This window comes from Myotis davidii, unplaced genomic scaffold, assembly GCF_000327345.1.
Source record: "Myotis davidii unplaced genomic scaffold, ASM32734v1 scaffold200, whole genome shotgun sequence".
NCBI classification, from domain to species: Eukaryota; Metazoa; Chordata; class Mammalia; order Chiroptera; family Vespertilionidae; genus Myotis; species Myotis davidii.
The window spans coordinates 1,862,401-1,886,309 of record NW_006293700.1 but is presented as its reverse complement, the minus strand read 5'-3'; the positions used below and the strand labels follow the sequence as shown (position 1 = coordinate 1,886,309).

General features: G+C 41.3%; 1 protein-coding gene across 1 annotated transcript in view; it reads left to right on the top strand.

Moving 5' to 3' along the window:
* The window catches only part of EYA1 (EYA transcriptional coactivator and phosphatase 1), a 157,970-nt gene that overhangs the window by 78,353 nt on the left and 55,708 nt on the right, over window positions 1-23,909 (top strand). The window contains exons 9-10 of the mRNA XM_006767356.2: window positions 11,381-11,520; window positions 12,790-12,873. Coding sequence (XP_006767419.1) covers window positions 11,381-11,520; window positions 12,790-12,873 — 224 coding nt within the window. The remainder of the gene's footprint in view (window positions 1-11,380; window positions 11,521-12,789; window positions 12,874-23,909) is intronic.

Genomic DNA, 23,909 nt, shown 5'->3' with positions numbered 1-23,909 from the left:
CACGAGACTTTTTCCTTATTTGTGCTATTAAGTGGCGTTACACTATTTGCTAGTTGTAGAAATGGCAGAAAACGTGGTTTCTTCTATTGCCACATGTCAATGGGTTTGATGATGCTCTCCCCCATTTTGTTAGCTGTTTGAGGAGCATCTTTTACTTAGGAAGTACTGTTGGGGTCTGTGGGGATTCAGAGAGCAGGAGGGTTACTCCCTGTTTTCAAGGATCATTATACTATATGAACAGACAAACTTACTGAGGCTCGGATTTGAAAAATGTGATGCTAGAAGTAGCAGAGTGCCCAGGAAGGATGCAGGAACAGAAATTTCTTATGTAAAGTGTTTGGAGAAAAAACAAAGGAGGTGAAATTTATCCTTAGCATCGAAAGATGTGAATGAGTGTAGGACAGAGGATAAGGAAGGGATATTCATTCAAGGCTAGAGGAATGGACTCTTTTAAATGGGCTTAATGACAGGGTATTTTTTTCATCAGAATAAGCTTAAACTACATATCAATTTCGCTAACAGATGAAAGCAGTTTTTGAACTGGATGATCGCTTTATGATCATCTTTATGACTAAGGTAACTGCGTCTAGAGAGGTGACTTTGAACATGACAACACTATCGTGTTTATACAAAATACTTTATCATGCGTTATCTTATGTAATCTTCACAATGGTGCTGTCCCCATTTTACTGTTGAAAAAAACTAAGATTCAGATACTAATATAAATTACAAGTTTCCAGGCCCATTTTGAAATATATGCAGATCCTTCTGTCTGACTTTGTAGTTTATGCTCTCTACCACAAGGAACTTTGAACTGCTCAACTTTCCATGTTCTGTCCTGTAAGTTAGGGAGGATGTGGAGATGGACCAGAATTGGCAAGATCCACCCCCTCCGCAGGTGGGTTAGGTCACATTCTGGAGTCAGTGCAGGTTCCGTAATCCAGGGGCTAAGCTTGGTCCTGGGATGTTCTTTCCTCTGGCCCCAAGACTCCAGGAGAAGGTGGCAGCCAGCTGTCCAGGCAGGTGCCCCCCCGAGGCTGCCCACCTGTCTGTGTCCTTTTCACTGCCAGAAGAGTGGTCTGCCAGGCAGCACTGTAGCAGAGGCCCACCATGATATCTGGGGAAGAGTATCCCGGAGAGGAAACAGCAGTCACCAAGGCCTGGAGGTGGGACTGTGCTGGTGGATTCAGCTGGTGACAAGAAGGGGAGAGGTGGGAGCTCAGTGGGAGAGGGGAGGAGTAGGGGTGAGGAGAAGGGTTGTGGAGGCCAGATCACCGCAGACGTGGGTGAGGGGGGCGAGGGGCTTGGGATGTGATTTTGAAAGAGATGGAGAAATATTTAAGCAGAAAAGTGACAAAATGTCACACATTGGAAAATAATCTGCCCGGTTGTTGGCAGAGAGTAAGCTGTATCAGGACAAGAAGGGAAGCATGGCCAGCACATAGGACGTGATTCCAGGGCTCCAGGTGACAGGTAACGAGGTCAGTGCTCGGCGTGGAGGTGGTGAGAGTGGTCAGAATTGAGAGAGTTAGAGATGACTGGGATTTGTCATTAGATTGAACGTGAGGAGTGAGAAGGCAGGAATCATGGAGAACACCACGGATCTGGCCCAAAGAGCTGGAAAAGTGCATTTGCCATTTGTTAATGTGGGAAAGCAACAGGAAGACAAGGGGTAGTTGAGGAAAGCAGGATTCTGTTTAGCACATGTGAAGTTTGAGATCCCTGTTGGAAGCCCCAGGGCAAGATGGCGAGTTAGTTGCTGGATGAGTCTGATGTCCATAGGATGGTGTAGGACCTCAATTTGTGAGGCATCACACATGGCACTTAAAGCTTTTGTGCCTGGATGAGATGACCAGGCCCGCACATGTCACTGCAGGAGTGAGAGCCGCCAAGCCCGGGACCTTGCATTGAGGAGGAGGCCTCCCGGAGGCCGGGGGAGCCGGTGTTGCAGAAGGAAGGGGTGATGGGCTGTGTGCAATGCTGGTGAAAGTTTGAGAAAGATGGAAATTGAGGCTGGACCATTGGATTTGACAGCAAATCACTGATGACCTTGACAAAGTGGAGCGTTGGTGTTTTGGAGAAAATAACATAACTGAAGTGGGTTCTAAAGAGAATGAGAGGAGGGGAGTATAGGCAGCAAATATTCACAGTTCTTCTAGTTCAGCCGTGGGCAAACTACGGCCCGCAGGCCAGATCCGGCCTGTTTGAAATGAATAAAACTATTGAAAAAAAAGACCGTACCCTTTTATGTAATGATGTTTACTTTGAATTTATATTAGTTCACACAAACACTCCATCCGTGCTTTTGTTCCGGCCCTCCAGTCCAGTTTAAGAACCCATTGTGGCCCTCGAGTCAAAAAGTTTGCCCACCCCTGTTCTAGTTGTTTTTTCTACAAGGTAATTGAGAAGTGGAGCAGAAACAAGAGAGAGTCGGGGGTATATTTTAGGCAAGAATTAGATCTAGCCTGTAAGCATAGGGTGATCCAGAAGAAAGGGAATGCTGGTGGTGTAGGGGACAGGGACCCGTGATTTTGTGCTCAGATGAGAGGTTGGCCTTAGGGGCACAGAAAATTCATCCGTCATAATATATTGAAGTCCTGGTAGGGGGGATCTGGCACTGAGAGTGTAGAGTAGGAGCTTCCATTTCCTCAGTGAATGGGAAGCCAGGTTGCTTGCCCGGGTCTGGGGGTAGACTTGGTCTTACAGGGTGGCAGGCTGTCTCCTGTAATGTTTGTGACTCCTGGCGGCCCTGAGCTGCTGTTAGAGATGAGCACAGAAAACTGTGCTCAGAACATATGGGTCAGGTGCCCGTATCCACCCGAGGAGAATCTCTCTCTTGCATGGCAAGTTACTCTGTTCAGGAGAAAAGCAAAATCTTACCCTTTTCTTGCCTTGTTGGCATGTTCAAGGTACATGCATTTTGATGTCATGATGGCTCAGCTCCCTGGCCAGCAGGACAGGGCCTTCTAAAAGGTACATGGTAAATTCCTTTTCTACGTATTAGCAACTCCAAAATAATAGTACTTTGTTTTGCACCTTGTTCTCTACTTAGTTCAGCACATGTTTCACTTACTATCTTTCCCATGCAGTTTTAACACTTACTGCTTACAACCATTTTTGCGGAAGTGGTATCACCCAGAGAAGTCAGGTGACAGTCACATATTTGAACCTCATAGTCACCACAGAGTTGCACAAAATACAGTTACTTTAATGAATACAATTATATGTTCTCATCAGACAGATCTGTTTTGTAAATAAAGTTATATTGAAACACAACCATGCTCCTTCAATAACATATTGTCTGTGGGTTTTTTTGGAGCTATAACAGCAGTTATCATATGGTCAACAAAGCCTAAGATATTTGCCATCTGATTCTTTGCATTAAAAAAAAATTGCTGAGAACTGCATTAGAGTGTACAGACCAAAAATAAAAAATTAAATAGTGAGGGCAAATTGGCCCCATGCTTCACCATCGCCTGCGACCCTGCTGTCCTACAGGTCGGTTTCACTGCCTTTGCCTCTCACAGTGCAGCTGACTGAAAGAATTTGGGGGTAATTGTGATTACATGTGGTTTTTACCATGTGCATTGATTATACAACCTATCCCTAGAGTAAGATGCAATCTCACTTATTTACCTTAAAGTAATTAACTTAGCTTTGCAGATCAGTTTTTTCCCCTTAAAAACAAACAAACAAATTTCAAAAATTATAAACAGTAATATACCCCAGGGGTGTATAGGGTTCTCTTGGCCAGTCGCATCAAGCTTGATGCATCTGTTTCCTTGGAAATACCGAGGGATCCATGACATCCTTGTCATTGAATCAGAACTAGGCTCTCCGCTTGCTTTCTCTTAGTCTTCCTGATTTAGACTTGATAGGCCACCTTTTGAGATGACTGTTGCATATACTTTTGTTGATTTTAAGAGTCTCAAAGTTTGGGGGTGCCTGGGTGTTGATTGCGGTCTGGCATCTTCTTCATGCTCACCTGTATAATTGTCCCCTGGACTTTATGTCTTGGACTGCCCATGATAAGTCTGCTTTTAGGGAAGTAATATACCCTATTCTTTTTATCTGAGTTCCCTAGAGCAGCAAATAGAATATAATTATTTATTAACATGTTTAATAGATTCTGGTCATCTTTAAAAGAATTTTCCCCAAAGCTGGGCACTTCTTTTTGTAATTGATATTGTCTTCGCGTAGACTCAGGATCCAGCCAGAGATAGTAGCTGCCCTGGCCTCAACCCAACATCATACAAGGACAAGAGGGTCCTCTCTGAGAGGAGTCGGTTTATCTAATTCTGTTTTGGGGGAGGGGCCTTTCAATTCAGTGAGAAATGAGCCCTCCCAGAGCACAGAGAAGGGAGCCTGCAGGAGCTTCCTTTACATCTCCCCCTGGCAGATATAGTCTCAAGAGTGTGAAGTTAGAGCAGAAATTCCCTGCGACCCTTAGAATAAAGGTGAAGTTTATCCCTGAATCTTCAACCAGGTCTTCATGCTGTGCAGCAGGACTACATAAAAATCAAAAACTTCTGTGAAGGAAAGCACACTTTAAGGAAATATCAGCATAATTTGAGGAACTATCAGGCTTGGAAAAGTATCTGCAAATATGTAAAAGAAATGAAAACATATATGAATAAAGGAATTTAAAAGTTGGGCAAACAATTTGGACCATGCATAGAAGGAAATATCATTTCCAAGCACATATTTACAAGCATCTCTAATATCTCCAAATTAAAAGCATACGATAATACTGGACACCTAATAAAGTAGCAATGACTTCTTTAAAACAATGACAACTTAAGTGGGTAAGGCTATGGTAAAAATGACACCGTTTAAATTAATACCCTTTGAAAACTATTTGGCAATATGTATAAGAAAGTAGACAAATGTTAATTAAGGGAGACATGAGAAATGAAATCTGATAAGGAGTTTGGATTATATACAGTAGACAGTGAACTCTGATGGTTTCTAAGGGTTGGAGTTGTCCAAGGTATTCTATACAGATTAGTCTGCTGATGAGTACTTAAAGGGGAGAGTCCAAAACTAACACCTAGGAGGATTGGTAAATACTACACACCCTTAGGTGATAGAACTTTAAAGCTAAGTAACTAGGCTGTCCTCAATTTGACAGACTGAGAGACTGAGAACTAAAAAATATGGAGGTAACTTCCCCAAGGCTCAAGTAAGACTTGTGAGCTCAGGGGAACTAGAGAAGCCAAGAGGAAGTAAATAGAATCTTCTGAGTTGCAGTCTCTGTTTTTCTTTGTAATATTGAAGGAATGATTTAGCAGCATTTACAAATGTAGAATTCTAATGATCTTGTATAGAGTTTAATATTTTCTGATGGAATATATAAACATTAGTTTTAATTTATGTTTAATATATAAACATTAGTAAGGCTTAAAAATAATCACAGCTATTTTCCATTTGAAAATATTCTGACTAGCTAGTACAAATAATTAGATCACTTCCGTAGATTTGCTAGAGTGAGAGCTAAACTTGAGAAACACTCATTTCTCCAATCATTGATTTTTTAAAAAAAAAAACAAACCATCTCCTTTGGTTTTTGATACAAAATGAATGCCACCAGTTCCTCCCTCCAGGTGCAGGAATGGTGGACATAATAACTCAATCAAATTCTATGTTATCCACTGTGAACATAAATATCTGCAAAAGCCATCTAACCATATAATAGAGATACATGTAATTACAAAGGAGGAACCAAGATTTAAATGGAGAATTCACAGAGAAGGTACTTGAACTTGATCTTTAGGGATTCCCAAAGGAATTTTACAAATCGGGGGAGGCAGTTGAGTTGAGAAAGGGCTTTCTAAGAACAGGAACAGAATGTGCAAAGTGGTGAAACAGCCTGGCACACGGCAGCGGACTGAGAATGTTAGGTGTGTTTGTCCCAAGTGCTGACCGCAAAGGGGAGAGAGCAGTTAGAGGTAAGGTGCTCAGGGAGCAACTCAGTGGGACTTTTCTGTTTCTCAGGGCAGCTAACATCATGGCGTTGTCAGTGCCATGCATGGTTCTAAGTACCTTTACTATCTATTAGCTTTATTTGGTCTCATTTATTTCCATTTCATAGATTATGTAACTGGTCATAGCAAAGGCACATCACTTGTACAAGTGATACTGCTAATAAGTTGTGAGATCAAGATTTGGAAAGTGGCAGTTGAGTCCCTAGTTCAGTGTCCTGAAATCGAGACTGTCCTTCCTGTTCCATATTCGGAGTTTTGAAGGGCTTGTAAGCTCTGGGTCATGGTGGTATAGACAATTGTTCCAAGGCTCTAAATGACAAGCTTGGAAACAGCCAGTTGCAAGGGACGGTGAGAGCCTGACTTAGAACACAAGTATTTAGGAGCTGAAAACCACAGAATTTACTCTTGATTTGATTGGGCTTGGAACATGGGGTAGATGTTGGTACCACTAATCAAGGTTGTTAATTGAGAAGGAGGATTCAGTTTGGGGCAAGTTCAGTTGTGCTGTTCATGGAATATTCTCATAGAGCGTGTAGCAAGCAGTGTGATGGTCAGGTCAGGAGATAAGGAAGTAAAGCTTTAAGATCATCAACCTGGAGCTTATCAGTGAAATTCCTCTTACAAATACTACCAACCACTGAGAGCTTACAGCCAGATAAGAGGACAATAGAGAAAACTGGCGCACTACTATTAAAAATGGAGTCCAGCCACTGGCTGCCTGTCCACGAATAGTTTCTTACTAGTCCACTATAGCACAAGGGATTTGCCTCAGAATATAATCAACTGCATCACTAAGCCCACTGTTTACTTTAGCTGACTTTTTCCTTTTAATCTTAGCAAGATTCTCAATGAAGGAAGCCTTGCGTTACTTAATGTCTAGGTGCAAACTTCTTATTTTGTCCCAGGTCAGCACTTTGAGTATCACTAATATAGAGAACACGAATATTTAAGTTTTAGGAAGAGGTGTCCAGAGAGAGTGAGAAGGAATAGTGTGAGTGACAAGATGAGAAGCAGAAGAAAGGGAGGGATGTACGTGTACATGGTTTAAAGGAGCGAGTGGTCAGCATAGCCACGGAGAGATCAAATATGATTGAGGACTGAAAAATAATGATTGGAGCCCTGGCCGGTGTGGCTGTTGATTGGAGCATTGTCCTATGCACCAAAAAGTGGTGGGTTCAGTTCCCGGTCAGGGCACATGCCCAGGTTGTGAGTTCGATGTTTCTCTCTCCCTTCCTCCCTCTAAAATCAATTTTAAAAACAATTGGATTTGGCCACTACAGGGTCATCAGTAACATTTTAAGAGTTTTAACCTCTGTTTGTTCTCCCACCTTTTTCCATCTCATTTTTATCCCACCAATCTATCTCCCAAATAATTCTCAAATCTATACTTTGGCGAGATATACCAAAAGGCCTCTTTGATTCTAAATCTAAAATACTCTTGGATTCAATCTTCCTTTTATTTAGCTGTTGCTGATCTGAAGTGACTGATCACTCTCTTTCCATACTCTTCCCTCTGCCATACATTGACCTTGGTTTTCCTTCTCACACCCCACCTATCTATCTCTGCCCTTCTCTTCTACACATACTGCATGTTTTTAATTACACCCATTTCTTAAGTTATGTATGGTATCAATTTCCAAACCACATTTCTTTCCTGAACTACAAGGTAGTCTAACAGTCTCTTGGACATGAATGCCCCAGACTCTTCAAGTTCAATATGTTCAAAAGCTGAGCCTGAATTCTCACCTACATTCTTCCCTATTATCCTTTCTTCCTAAATCTCATACCTTGGATTATCATCTGCCCTGTTGCCAAACCGTGGGCTTGAGCATCATGCTTGACTTCCTCCTTCTTTCTTATCCAGCTGGTTTCACCTCCTAATGACACTTCATAACATTAACTCTCCCTGTGCCCACCACCTATATCTGGGCCACCCGTATTTCTGACCTGAATTACTGAATTCTCCTCTGGGCTGGGGGCTCCCTTTTTCAGTCTTCACTTGCCTCCAGTACCCTGGCCACGTTGGAGCTGGAGTCCTCTATCTCAATGGAAATGTGGTCACATCACTCTTATTGAATTGGTTGCCTGTCCCCGAGTCTTACCTCTACTCTTCCTCTATAGATTCAGGTCAGTTTGATTTTTGTTTCAGTTCTTTAATTTCAATCTCAATCAATCTCTCTCTCTCTCTCTCTCTCTCTCTCTCTCTCTCTCTCTCTCTCTCTTCTCTCTCTGTCTCTCTCTCTCCTTCTCACCCTCACCTTCCCAGAGGCTCCTGTGGCTGCCTGGAGCACATTTCTATTTCCTGTTCACTGGTGAGTTTTTTCTCCATCCTCAGGAAGCTTCCACAACCTGTAAATCTGAGTTGTGTGGACTTCCTCTGTGACCTCCTAGCATCCTGCCTTTCCCATGTATAACCCTTGACATATTGTCCTGTAATCTTTCATTTTTGTCCTGAATCAGTGCTTTCCTCTGAATTTAAATCTCCGAGGCGGCAGGAACAATATCTCTTCGGCACATCATTATGCCTCAAGCTTCTACCTAGTGCAGTGCCTAGAATAGTATGAACATTCAGTCCATGTTTGTGAAATGAAATGAATGCTCTTCTGAGAACTTTCACATCCATTATCTCAGTGGGGGTACAGTTGAACAATTTGGAGAGGATTTTAACGAAACACGAGATGTCAATGCATTAGAAGATTAAATTTTTTGTTGAGTTGTTTTGCACTAGTAGGAGGAAGGAGAAATTAGTCAGGAAAGCTGATTAGGAGAGTAGATGCATTTAATTCCACCGCATAGAACAAAGAGGAAGAGATTTTTTTAAACCAGCTTGCATCATTTAAATTTCATCTTCCTTCTGAGAAGCTAACACCTGTAAACTGTGTGTGTTTTAATGTTTAAAGGTGTCAGATTGTCCATCTTTTAGGGCTTTTTCTCCACCTGGAAAAACTTTAGATAAGATAATTTAAAAATCTACCTGAATACTTTGCTCATTGAATTTATTGTGTGTGTGTGGGGGGGGGGCGGGGTGGAGGGAGGTTACAGAAGTGAGCAATCAATTTATAGCTTTTCCTTTTCTAAAAAAATTGAAGTGAAATATATTTTTAAAGATTTATTTGATTTTTTAAAACAGAAGTACAGAAGTAAACAAAGAAATGGGCAATAATAGGAGGAAATCGAGGCTAAGAAAACCTAGGCAAAGATATATGTGATAAGATACATTGTTTGCTATCCTTTAACTTCTTCTCAAAATGAACTTCGGAAAGCTGGAGAGCTCACAGTACAAGATAGACTTTGCAGGCCCGAAAATTTGCCATCTTGTTTGCTATGGCGGAGGAACATGCAAAAGCCAGTGTGGCTCAGTTGGTTGTGTGTTGTCCCATGCACCTAGAAGTCACCGGTTGGATTCTGGTCAGGGCATATGCCTGGATTGCAGGCTTGATCCCTGGTAGGGGGCATGCAGGATGCAGCCGATCAATGTTTTGCTCTCATATCCATGTTTCTCTCTCTCCCTTCACTCCTCCTTCCTCTCTCTCTCAAAAAAAAATCAGTAAAAATATATATATTTTAAAGATAGGACTTTGCAGTCAAGTAGTTAAAAACAGAGCAGATTCAATGCCAGCTGTGCCACTGCAAAGTAAATGGCCTGTTTTGCCACTAGTTAAGAAATTGGCATGTGTTCTATCTAAAATGGTGGCTGTCTAGGGTTTGCATAGAGATGTAGATTGTAGAATATTTAAAGAAAAGAAGGGTCAAGACTTTTTCTTCAAAGCACAACTTTGAATCCACTGAACTCATTTATATATATATATTCATTTGGAGCTCCTAATTCTCTATAACACATGGAAGAGACATGCCCGGTTGGGAACAACTTGAGGAGAGGATGCCAGAGTTACCTGCCTCTACAAGAAAAATGACCTCACGTAGATTTCATGAACACTTAACTTTGACCAGCCAGCACTGTGTTCTCACAGATCTACAAGAGAAGTTAGCTCAAAATGCATCCCGAATAGCTACCTAAACAGACCTGTTGAGTGGCATCAAATGAGACTTTCTTCCCATAATTAACTAATGGGCTTGTAGGTCATCACAGTGGTTTCTGGGTAGGAGGATCACATGACCAGTTTGTATGAGGAAATTTGCCGCCTTGTTTGCAGTGGCAGAAGATCATGCAAAAGCCTCATCTAAAAGTGACAGGGATCTATTTAAGTTTCAAGTTAAACAGGAGAAATAGGGCTGTTTCATGTGACTTAGAAATGGACTTTATCTGTCAAAATCCATTCCTATCTTCCCTGACTCCCAAGGCTTAAACATGGCGGTCATACTGAGACCATGCGGTTTGACAGAGTCGGGGCTGACAGTACAATAATAAAAACTTTCAGCTGTTCTCCATAGTTTTCTAGTTGGTGAAATGTAACCTCAACAATGTCTCAGTAAGAATAATCATTCCTCATATTAGATTTTAAGATTCCAAACCATATCTGTAGAGAAATCTGACCAAGATTTTGGGGAGAGTTGGCACACGGGCACATCTGGAATTCGGGGAGTTGGAAATTGTCTGATGTGTGAACTGGATGGACTAAGGGAAAAAATGTACCTAAGGGATGAGAGTAAATGGTTTGTTCATTCTGGTAACAGGATAAGAGTTTCCTCTCAACGCCACAACCACTGCCCAGCCATTCCTCTGAGCTGCCTGGGGGTTGTTCTTAATGCTGTGGTTTCTATATGATTATTTCGGTGGTTTCTCTGAGTTACCCAGATGAGTAATTTTAATGTGGTGCCTGGCCTGGGATTTTTGGTTCAGAGAGACCGAGACACAGGAAGAACCTGTGGTGAGTGCCATACAGAGCGCAGGTATTGCCCATGTGTCTCTATTCTCCTTATCTTGCCGCTCCCTTGTTCTCATGTAAAACGAGGGCGAAAATTTTTTAAATTTTCCAAAAACCAAAACTTTGCCTGATGATGGTTTCCCCGGCCCCAGAGCTGATTTTTCTCTTTCATTTCTTCCCATGGACCGGTAGCCTTTCTGTAGGTGTGAGTGCGCTGGTTCGGCTCATATGTGAGTCCCTCAGTGTGGCCAGGCACTGTCCGTGGAATGAGAGAAACAAGAGTGGAAGTGGGGGTGAGGATTGTCGGATGAAGGGGAGCACTGTCTAATCATAGAGAACCATGAAGAAAATGTAGGCAACTGAGTACGGCCTGCTGTCTTCAATTAAATTTTAGTCATTTCTGATCATATGTGTTTTCAAAACAAGTATTGGCATCAGATATCTCAGATTATTTGCCAATGCTAATACAAGGTAATGCGGAATTTGACTCTTCAAACTTCCCCATGAATGGAAACAAGGTTAATGGTGGTGCTAGAACCAGGAGATAAAGTTCTTCCTGTCTGTCTACAGAATACAGTACCATCCACAGCCCGTCAACACCCATTAAAGATTCGGACTCTGAGCGATTACGTCGAGGTTCTGATGGGAAATCACGTGGACGAGGCCGAAGAAACAATAATCCTTCACCTCCCCCAGATTCTGATCTTGAGGTAAGTCATTGCCAACACCTGAGCAATAACACGGCGTCTTAGAGCTAAAGGATGGTTCTGAAGACCTGCGTTGTGACAGCAGAGACCAACGTGTCCAAATGCTTTTGTTACTGCTTCCTTTCCATAGTAACTATAAAGAAAGCATTATTTTCTTTCTTCTGCATGCATTCTAAGGAAAACAATTATTTCTGTTCTCTCTCCCATTTAACTACATGGTAAAGTATCTGCTTATTTCTCTCTAAGGGAATACAGTAAATTACATAATTCTGCTTGAACAAAATTATCTTATAGTGCTCTATATCACTGTCATTTCAATGAGGTAATTAAAGACATACTTATCTATGTTAAGAAAGGAAAACCTGGAATGTTCTAAACTGAAGTGGTCATCCTCTTATGAGGTGTGTGCTGGTGGAGTTCAAAAGCAGGAGGGATTAAACAAAACCTTCCAGGGTCAGTAGGCTTCATAGCCTCGAATCCATTGCAATGAAGTTTCTGGGTTTGTTTTTTGTTTTTTCCAATTTTTTTGCAGGACCTAAATGAATATGTACCGGTGTAAGTGGGAATGGAAAGAAGAAAAGCAGGCATGAGGCCTTTTGTGGTATCACAAAGACCTTCTTTGAAATAAGTTCTTCAAATCTGATTCCAAATACCCTGAGAGTGTGTCAAGAGCAGTGTGATGTGTCTGCTTAAGTTATTAACTATCTGGAAACATCAGAAAATCAAATATATAATCTGACCAATTGATAACAGCCCAATAGGTAACATAAAGTGAATAGATGATGGAAAGTTTTAGTTTTTTGTGTGCAATTTTTTAATACTTTGCTTGATAGAAATAAAGCATAAGATTAGCTCCTTTAACACTTCCTAAAGAACAGAGAGTAGAAATAAGGAGAAGATAAATTGAATGATTTTTAATTGATTGTCCCTCTCTGTCTCAGAAGTTACAAACAGACTAGTTTTAGCTCATTTTTTTATTTCTTCAGAGCTGAGACTGAGAACCTGTTTCAGAAGTAGGAAGGCCATATGTTGTTATGTCTCTCCTATATTTGTGTTGATGTTGCTAACAGAATTATTCTCTTGTATGTCATCTGAGGTTACAGCAGAAGAAAAGTTGGGAGACATACTTTGAATAGTTGAATTTTTTAAAAAAATAGTAAATCAGATTTTTCGTTTGTCTCCCATTTCAAAACAATTGCTCATGTTGAAGTTATGAATAACAAGGTTTCTTAAGCAAAAGAAAGACACACCGATTTGGTTCTTCCTTTGTAGAGGGTGTTCATCTGGGACTTGGACGAGACAATCATCGTTTTCCATTCCTTGCTTACTGGGTCCTACGCAAACAGATATGGGAGGGTGAGTACCAGGAGGTTTTATTTTTTCTTTAGAATATAACAAGGCCTAGAATTGAATTTTTGTCCAAATGGGAATGTGGTTAAACTTTAAATGATAAATCAAAAATCTAAAAAAGAAAATAACTTGATGGGTTAGCAAAAACACGTAAATGAACAAAAGGAGATATTTTATGATTCTTAAAAATGAGATAAACTTTATGCAATTTAATTCATTCTTACTTCAGACCCCAATGAATAAAAGTGATTGAATACTATTCTAAGATGATATATTAGAATGTTTAGATGACATAGGAAGATCTCTTGGGTTGTATTTTTTTATTTGCCATGCCCTTCTATTTATTTATTTACTCACAACATATTCAATGGAGCAGATATTCACTTGCTGATGTCTTCAGTGATTAGCAGTATTAATATTTTATTTTCAAAGCACCTGTTATGAATGTCTTTACAAGTCCCTTTGCCATGAGATTAAATTTATAGGAATGGTATGCACCATTGGGCCTCTGAATGACAATAGAACCAAAACTTTTATGTTTGAGTTGTAATAACACTTATCTTGGTGTTGTAGGTAAAAAATAATGTTATAGACCACCTCGTGAATAGACCTTCAGTTTCAATGTTCTGCATTTGGGTTTTCTAAAACCTTGGTCATTTTTTTGATATATTGCTTGATGGATTCATAAACCTTCCACACAATAATCATGCTATTTAAAGTGGCTATAAATAATTTCTGAAATTATTCTGTAAATATGATATTTTAATTTTTTAATCTTTAAAGAAATAATATTACAAATCTTAGATCCATAAACTATTGGTTTGGAAACTTAAAAACGAAACTGTTTATCACAGTTGATACCCATAAAATGTGCATACTGTCATTACAGATCCTACCAAGGTATTCATTGTTTCAATAAGTATAATTGAGTGCTTGCTCTGTAGGTGTAGTGTGGAAGTGAAAATAGGGAATTATCAATTGAGCTTCACAGTGCAGCTTTCCTTCTCCTAACCCTAAAGATATGCCTAATAAAAAAATGGCTGAAAAATGCACATTTGTAAGAGTAAGAATAATCCACCATTTGAATTTCTGTCCAAAAATAAGGTATCTGTAAAACCTTATTGTTAAATTTCTAAGAGAAGACAACAATTAACAAAAATTCAGATTATGAAAATAAAACCATAGAATCAGTCATTCTAAGAAAATCTATTATGTGCCTAACACAATAAGGACTCAATAATTATTAGTTATGTTGTTTTTTTGTATTATTATTTATATTAATACTCTACTTATACTTTCATTTACTTGAAATAGTGATATTCCTATTTTTGCAAAACAACTTAGAAATTGATTACAAATGAATACATGTAGCCAGTAGGAAGAATCTGGGAGATGTTAACTAAACCATTACAATGTCCTATAACTAACTTCTATGGGAAAAAGGTGGCTCTTGGAACTCACACAAAAGTGTTGGAAAGAGCAGGCACGAAGAAAACCAGAATTTGAAAATCATCCAGAAAGTCTTGAGTCTTTAAAAACTTGCTCACTGAGGGCCAAACTGATGCAAACAGAGTTGTCTTGATCAGTTCTCTGTGACCATTGAAAGGACTCAGCTTAGAGCATCCCGTGACCTATTGACCTCATGTCACTCTTTGACCATAAATTACTCATTTGCATATGGAATTCACGCCTAACCTGGAAACTGCTGGCTACCTAGAATTTTCCATTCAGATTCTCAACAATACCATGAGTTATATTTTTAAAAGTGTTAATCATTAGTATTTTGAGGTTTCATCAAATAGTGTTTTGTTTGTTAGTCTGTTTACTTTTCTCATACCAGGGCAGGTGATAAAAAGTTTTACGTATAAGTCCTCAAAACAAAAATTGAATATTCTTCAAAGTGTGGGTGATTTGATATTTAAATGTAAGCTTACTTATTTATAAGTTGATAGGCATCTGGGAGAAAGCAAATTTGCAAAGCCTACTTAGGGAAGGTCTTCCTGAGGTCAGAAAGATCTGAATAGGCCAGTAGGACATGTAACCATCAAGAGAAAGAGTATTCTTTAAAACAAGAGAGAATGTTCTAAACAAAGGAAACAGCAAGTGCATACACAGAAAAGGGCTTGATGCTTGAGGGTCAAAGGGTAGTGTTGTCAGCTTTGTGATGATGATACAGAGTCAAGAAAGAGGAGGGCCAGGACAGAGGGCCGTTCCGCCATGGTCAGGAGAGTTGATCTCATTGTACATGCCATAGGATGCCATTCAAAGTCTTCAAGAGAGCACATGACAGATCTGCTTTGGATTTTTAGGTGTCTATGACTGTGTGTGGATAATCGAAGGTAGGGGCAGAGGAATGGAAGAATAGGGGAGGTTTTAGCAGTGATCTGATTAATTAGCAGTAGAAATGGAGAGAGCCGATTAGATTCTAGATTCTAGTGCCAGTGGGAAATTTGGATTTGGAAATGATTTGGATTGGGCTGGTGGGCAATCCTAGCCCATATAATAAAAGACTAATATGCAAATTGACCAAATGGTGGAACGACCAGTTGCTATGACATGCAGTGACCACCAGGGGGCAGAAGCTCAACGCAGGAGCTTTCCCTTGGTGGTCAGTGCGCTCTCACAGGGGGAGCCAGGCTTATAGCTGGTGAGCACAGCAGTGGTGGTGGGAGCCTCTCCCGCCTCCATGGCAGTCGGACATCCCCTGAGGGGTCCTAGACCATGAGAGGGTGCAAGCTGGGCTAAGAGACCCCCCTCTTATCCCCCTCCCCTTGCAGGATTTTCATGCACCGGGCCTCAAGTAATAGAGAGGAATGAAAAGATCATCATCAGGTTTTTTTGTTGTTGTTGTTGTTCTGAGCAACTGGGAGAATAGCCATATGAGAGGGTTGAGATGGGGAAAAACTAATTTAGAAGAGAAATGGAAAGTTTGGTGTTGGACAAGTTTGAGATGTCTGTGAGACATCCCGAGTCCAGGAAGGAGGCTGTAGTCAGGGCTGGAGATGAGTCACAAGCTTCTGAGATGCTCTTAGCTTGATTGCTCACTAAATGTTTATTGCACACCTTCTTCGTGCTGGATGCTCAAGGTCAGCCATCGTGTCCTGGTCCAGATGGGTTTTGAAGACACCATTGCTAATTGAATTGTAGCCTGAAGCATGCGAGAACACTTGCTTCATGTTCTCTTCATTGGAGAACTTGAGAGTCGAGAAGAATTTGCTCTCAGATCTGATCATCACATTGTAAAAATGTGGTCCAACAAGGATTCTTCCTGACAATAATAATAACCAAGATGATCAGAACATCCCGTATCCTTTTATCTCCCTTGAGCCTGAGGAGAGAGGTCTTAAAGCAGTTCAGGTCTTAAAGGCAGCCTTCCTTCTTGGAGCGCACGTTCCGTGGTGTGCTTTGTGCCTGCGCATTGTCAAGGGGAGCATGGAAGGCTGGGCCTTACTCTCCAGGCCTAGAAAGAAATGAATGCCTGGCCTGACAATGTGATAGCTGTTCTGTCTCCATGGGAACCAGACACTTGAGAAGTAGCTTAGTCACACTAGCTTAGGCAACTCAATGAGTAGGCCATTCAGTAAGGGGACACAGGATCTGGTTGATATAATGCAAAATTAGGGCATGTTCCAGCAATATGTACCAAAAAAAAAAAAAGTTTGAGAATGTCCCACCTTCCGTGTAATCGTAGCTCTGGGAAGCAGGCATGTTGGGTGTTATAAAGAAGTGTTGTTTTAATAACAAAGGTGATGGGAACTAAAGGAGGGTGCTGGGTCCAGGGCAGGTTTGGCTGGGGAAGAGAAGAGAAGAGAAGAGAAACAGCATCTTAGCAGGAAAATAAAGCCCATGGGCGTTCCTGTTAAGTAAGTTGTTGTTAAATAATATCTGTCCCAGCTTTCTTTGTTTAATGCATTTTTAGAAGTTGCTCTCAAACTGAGTCCAAATTCCCCAATTTCACTGACGTAAGCTAGTCTTGCCTTTTTTCATTGAATGCTCTTTTAAAAATAGACAAAATATTTTGGAATTTTCATGGAATTGTTATCCCGACGTGAATTCCCCATGAGCATGTATTAAACTTTGATTTTTCTCCTGTTTAAAAAAAATAGATCAGAGCCTGCTCTCCCTCCCAGCAGCGCGCCCACCCCTTCCCCTTTCCCCTCTCCTTCCCCCTCAGGCATGCCTCTCCTCAAGTCTAAGGGACCCCAGGAGACTTGCAACCTGGGCAGCAGTGGGCAGCAGCAGCTCGTCCTGGGCTAACCCCCTGAGCCTGTCCCTAAGTCCCCCTTTTCTCTAACTTCTTAGCCAAAGCAGCCAGCCTGGGCTCCTTGTTCTGCCTAGTCTCTCTCCTATTGCTCGTTCTGTCCTACACCCTTTCTTGTTTCACTGTCTCCAACTTTAATAAACGTCCTCTCAAAAAAAATTTGGCAAGATAATCCAGTTACATCAAAGCAAGTACCCCCGACTTCTATTCCAAATAAGCGTTGTGCTCATCCCCTCTGTGGAAGGATTCCCCAAGATACCTAGACCCAATGGCTTCATTGTCCCAACACTTAACCTATTGTCATTGCTCGTATGGATGTGGCCTAGTACACTCCTGATTTTAACACAAAAACCGAAACATAAGCACTTACGCCAACTGAAAGCTTAGTATTTTTAATTCTAGGCCCTCCTTGTTAAGGATTTCCTATGTGCCCGGTACTCATATAATTCAGCACCAATGCTCTGAAACTGCTAAGCCCATTATACAGATGGGGAAACTGATGCTTGGGAGAGGTTAGAGACCTAATGTGAAAAACCCGAGCACAGTGACTGGCATAAAATAAATATTTATATCTTAATGTAGTTGAACCTTGACCGCAAAATAATTGAATCTGGCATAGGGGCCAGTAAATATTGTCTTCAAATTTATGAAGTGCCAATATGTGACATACCTAATTCAATTCAAATAGATCTAGACTCAAATCCAAGCTCTGACTTCAGGGTTGGGGGAGGGGGGAGCGGTTGTTGATTTGTTTGTTTGTTGTTTTGTTTTAAACTTACCTTATTGTTGAAGGATTACAGATGCCCCTCTTTTATCCCCCATAGACCCCCTCCATCCTGCTCCCACCAATGCCAGGCCTTCACCACACTGTCTGTGTCCATGGGTTATGCATATATGCATATAAGTTCATTGGTTAATCTCTTCCCCTCTTCCCTTCCCTCTCAGATTCGTCAGTCTGTTCCATTCTTCCATATCTCTGGATCTATTTTGTTCATCAGTTTTTTTTGTTTATTAGATTCCACATATAAGTGAGATCATGTGATCTTTGTCTTACTCTGACTGGCTTATTTCCTTACCTTCGGGAAATCATTTATTCCTACTGAGCCTATTTCCTCACCCATAATGCTGGCTACTTGACTTGCGAAATTGTTTTAAGAATGAAGTCACATCAATTATATCTTAATAAAGCTGAGGGGAAAAGAAAGATTTGGGTTGTGTCGTGAATTTGAAGGGCCTCACACTGTGTCTAATTACAGCAATAACTCAATAATAAAAACAGCAACGATCACCTATTGATCATATATCTGCTGCCTGGGCATTTGTTTTATAATATACCAGGCTTCTCCAAGGGTCTCAATGGTCACCGTGAATTTAAATCAACTAAACTTCCCTAGTGAGTGTTCAGTACGTTGGTGAAAGACAAATTTGAAAGCAGCTGGACTAGCCCATTTCATCAGAACACTCCTTTGGCCAGTAAAGATGGCTGTTCTTCCCCTGTTTTGGGAGCAGCACTAAGCTCTGAAATCTGTTGAGGGATGACCTCCTTCCACGGTGGCTGGTGGAGAGGCTGCGCTCTCAGCATGGCACCGGGCAGCCAGCCCCGCAGTCTCCTCCCGGGACTGCAGGGGGTCTGGCCACTTGAATGGAACAATCTCTCTCCTGGAACCTCCAGACCGCAGATTGGCAGACCTTTTCTCCAAAGGGTCAGATAGGAAATATTTCAGGCTTTGTGGGCCAGCTGCTGTCACAACTCCTCAGCCAACGTAGCCACAGAAGTAGGTAAACAAACAAACGTGGCTGTGTCCCAATAGAACTTCCTTTATGGTTCCCATTTTGAATTTCATGTAATTTTCAGGTGTCATGAAATATTATTTTTTCTTTGGTTTCAAATGTCTATACCAGAGCTCGAGATCCGAGATTGAGACCATCCCCTGTAGGCTGCATCTGGTCCGTGGCCTGCTTTCATAGCGCCTTCAAGCCAAGAATGTCATTTCACTTTTTAAGGGCTGTTTAAGTAGCAGAAGAAAACTGTGTCTCAGATTGCATATGTCCAGCAAAGCCTAAATAATCTATTGACTGTCCCTTTGGAGAAAAAGCTTGCCTACCCTTATTTATATCAGGTTCTTTGTTGTTGTTAAAACAACAAACAGTTTTTATCTCACAGTTTTGTAAGTTAGAACTCAACATGGTCTCACGGGGCGAAAATCAGAACTATGTTCACTTCCGGACGCTCTAGGGAGGAATCCATTTCCTTTCCTTTTCTAGTTTCTAGCGATGCCCGTAAATCTTGACTCTTGGCCCCTTCCTCCTCCTCCAAAGCCAGAAAAAGTGGGAATCCTTCTCACCGTGCATCCTCCTGACCGCTCCATCGTCACATCTCCTTCTCTGACTCTCCTCCTGATTCCGTCTTCCACATTTTTTAAAAATTTATCTTAATTGTTGCAAGTATCATAGATGTTCTCCTTCCCTCCTCCCCGCCCGCAAATTGATCCCCTTCACCCCGCCCCCCTTCATGTTGATGAGTTTCAGTCCTGCCTTCAGGGCACCAGGACAGTTAATTCAGTAGCAGCCACACTGCAGCCCACTAGACTGTCCACTCAGTGCCGGCTCCATGGGTCAGCATCTAGGGCAGCGGTTCTCAACCGGTGGGTCGCGACCCCTTTGGCAGTCGAACGACCCATTCACAGGGGTCGCCTAAGACCATCCTGCATATCAGATATTTACATGACGATTCATAACAGTAGCAACATGACAGTTATGAAGTAGCAACGAAAATAATTTTATGGTTGGGGTCACAACATGAGGAACCATATTTAAAGGGCCAGAAGGTTGAGAACCACTGATCTAGGGTCTCGCTGAAGCACAGGACTTTGTCCTGTGGACACGCCATTCACCTCATGCACACATCTTTGGGATGGGAGGAACCTGCGTCCTTGGAGAAAACCTACATAGCTGTGGGGAGAATGTGCAAACTCCACAGGCAGTGGCCCTGGCCAGGAATCAGTTTTTTTTCCTCATCAATGTTATAAGGAAATGATGTTATTCGAGGGCCCGCCATATATAACTGATACATATGTTCCTGCCCCCTTATTGAAGAAAGTCTGGTCTCTCTCATGCGTACATGTGAAATGGAATGCAGTGAATGAACACAGGCCATCACAGCCCCCGAGCCTCCTATGCGGCCAGCACTGGCCAGCCTTGGGCCTTCCTTACTCTGGGGCCTCTGAAGAAGCACCAAGCATCTCAGAGTCTCACTTGTTCTGTCTTAATCTTCCCATCTCGAAGAGGGAGAGGATCACAGGGCTGCTGGGAGCACAGTGGGGAGCCCCGAGAAAACACTCCTAGGCATTCCATAAGGAAGAGCTGTTATTGCCTACTTTGGGGATCAGAGAAAGCAGTGGCAATAGTGACTGTTGTGTTTTCCAGGGAGCAAGAGAGGGAGAGGTTGGAGCAGAGCACAGGCCAGTAGGGAAATGAGAGCCCAAAAGGCTGCATATGTTTAAAGGATATTTAGAGAATCGGACTCACAGAAGATGGGCAGCAGAAAATGTGCTGACATGGTAATAAAAACACTGTGTCTGTGTTCAGCGTGTACAGTTTACATTGCTATCTTCCATTAATTATCCAATTAGTCTTTCTTTTTCTTGTTCTTTTTTTCCAGTGAGGAAACTGTGGCTCAGAAAAATGAAATAGTTGGCCCAAGGAAGCACATCTGTTAAGTGACCACACAGGGAATATGATCTAGACTTCCGATTGGCCCGTGGCCCTCAGGGAGCACCCAGTGCCAGGGCTTTGTGCCGCAGGCGTGGGGATGCCGTGAGCAATAGTAAAGCAGTGGAGTGACATGCTAGACGTGCACACGTGGGAAGATTAATCTGATAGCAAAGGAGATTATTGCAGTGCCCCTGGTAGGAAATAATAAAGACCTAAGGCAAGGGCTGTAACCTGAGGGAGGAGAGAGAGATAGGAGAATGGTTACAAATGAAATCTAGATGGCTCTGTGATTGGATTTAGCCTTCTCGTTGGCACTGTGTGGGCCCCTATGTGTGGAGGCCAACTTGGCCAGGCCTACTCTGGCTTTCTTCTTCTTCCTCCCTCTTTGTACCCCTTCTTGGCAGTGGTCCCCTGTTTGGGCTTCAGTGGGTTTTTGCCACAATGAAAACTAATCTTTGGAATGGTTAGGTTCTTCTCTTGTTCTCTACGTGGCTATTATTTTCCTGATGTTGAAAGAGGGAGTCTCTTTAAGTAAAGAGAAAATTAAAGCAGGCGAGTGTCACATATCTAATCAGTAAAAAAAAGACCTGGTTAGCTCCACCACAAGTTTGGATTGTGTGTGTGTGTGTGTGTGTGTGTGTGTGTGTGTGTGTGTGTGTGTTTAAAATTATTCTGCCAGTGATTGAACTGTGACTTACATTTCATGTGAATACAGACTCTCACAGTAATCCAGATTATTTCTTAATTGTCATCAGAACTACGCCCAACTCCTAAAACTTGGCATTTCATGCCAGCTGTCCCATGAGAGATCCTTATAAAGTTACAAACAGTTAATATCTTGGTGGTATTGACAGCTTTAGAAAGGTGGAAGGTAAGCCGTGGACCCTTGGGGTCTCATAGGTTGTATGCATCACTTACATAACACTTCTAGTGATCTTTTTTAAAAGAAATAATGTTTTAGCATATATTTTCTTCTCTCAGATGAGGGAGCTACTTTTCAACCTTACAGTTAATCCTTTCCTTGTGAGCAGCCGGCGCTGGGCTTTGAAAATAAGCCACTCCTGTACGCTGTGCCCTTTTTTGTTTTTCAGCTTCTTTTCCCCCAAAACAAAAGATCTGGAATGGGGAGTAATCATTTTCAATGACATTCAGGCCCCATTTGTGGCTGTAATGCTAGCATTCTAAATAAGAAATTGATTACCGGGTCCAAAATGGGTACTTTTTTCTTTCATTTGATTGATTCTGCCCAGAGATTTCTTGCTGAGTTGAGCACACTTTACAAGATCTCCACGGTGACTAACAAAGCCTCATCGACCGACTCACATTGTCAGTGTCACTCACCCTGCACTGGGCCTGCTCACCCCCGAGTAACTGCTGGTCAGAGGAGACTTAGCTGCCCACACAGGACAGTGTGGGAACATTTAGAAACCTTCTCTTTCATTCCATACATTCACAATGTAAGTACCTGCATTACTACTCACATTTTCCGAAATAGTTGAACCATCATCCAGTTACTCTTTCTAGCCTGAGGTGAATTCTTAAACAGCAATTTTTAAACATGATCTACTTTTTGATCCAAAGTAGAAGAGCAATTTCTAGGCGTTTGTGTAGAGTGGACCTCATAGATGTAAGAGGATGCAAACTCACTAGAGATGCAGGAGACAGTTATCAGACATGTGAAATGTACTCACAAATTGAAAATAGTAATAGATAAATTTAAAAGCAAAATTAATTTTGGGAGCCCCCAGCACTGTAGGTACTTTGTAGAACCCAACTGCTAATTGAGAATGCTGTAGCTATCTAAAACTAGAACAGTGACTTAAGCATTAAACTATTTCTTAAAGGTCTCAACTGAAATAATTTAAATTGGACAAATTTATGTGGCCTTGTGTGTTTGGTTTAATTGTTCAATATTTCTTTGCTTTTTAGTTTAGAAAAATAAGATGGTAAAGGAAAGAGAAAATGGGGGCAAAATGTTCCAGGGTGTGTGGATAGGAACCAGAGCGTCATTAAAAATAGAAACAATTTTTTTCTTTTAATGCTTTATGGGTTCATCTAAACAATAAAGAGATATCGCTTCCTTATTAGCATTGGTGCTATTTTTAGCTATTCTTTCAGTAAAACTGAAATGACTTACAGTGCTTTTTGGTCTACACACAATCTAATGTGATATTTGGCATTTGTGGCATAGTTAAGTCAAAGCTAAAAATCTCAGAGTGTATCATTTAAAGGTTACATAAAAGGGGGAAATATTTTTATGGTTAGATGAATTGTTAGCTTTAAGATTTTTAGAGAAAGGAGAAGGCATTTTGTTTTTATACACAGAAGAATATTCTGGATCCTATTCTCAAAACCCAAGAAAAGATAAACAGGTTTTCCTTAAACTTTCTATCTAATTTGAGGCTCCAAGGACACTCCGAACCCAAAGTAGAATTTTTGAGAAATTAAATGAAAACAGGTTCTGAAAATCATTTTTGAATCAGCCTCAATTCTGGGAGTGGCATTTAAAATAGATGAAATTGCCATTTGAAGGTCGGAAGTGAGAAGTGGGAATGAGTGTTTGCAGTGCTTACTTAAAAGATAGTGAAGATCAAGATCATGTACAAATACAGGAAACAGCAATGCAGATGTAACTATAATATTTCTTGACATAAAATCTGAGCAGCATGAACTTCATCCTGATCACTGCCCCTTCTCACCAGGGACCTGGAGGCATTCACCGTGGTGTCCCATTGGGTGAGATCCCATGCTAATACCGTGTGGTCTCCATGTTTTGCCCAAATTGAAGACTCCATCAAAAGAATTTGTGAAAATAGAAGCAGTAGATTGTACCCAATAGCTTAGCCTTATGGTCTATAGTAGTTCAGATGAAGTAATGATCACTGAAACCATCCATGAGATAATTCAGAAAACTGTACTGACAATTTTGAAGTTACACAAAGCCTTTGGTGTTATATGGGCCACAATACCCACTACACATCTGGCTACCCACCCCTCTCCTGCCGAGTCACCCTTTGTTTCCTGGCCTGAGACTAACAAGTTTTTCAGAAAAGTCAGTCTTTTATAA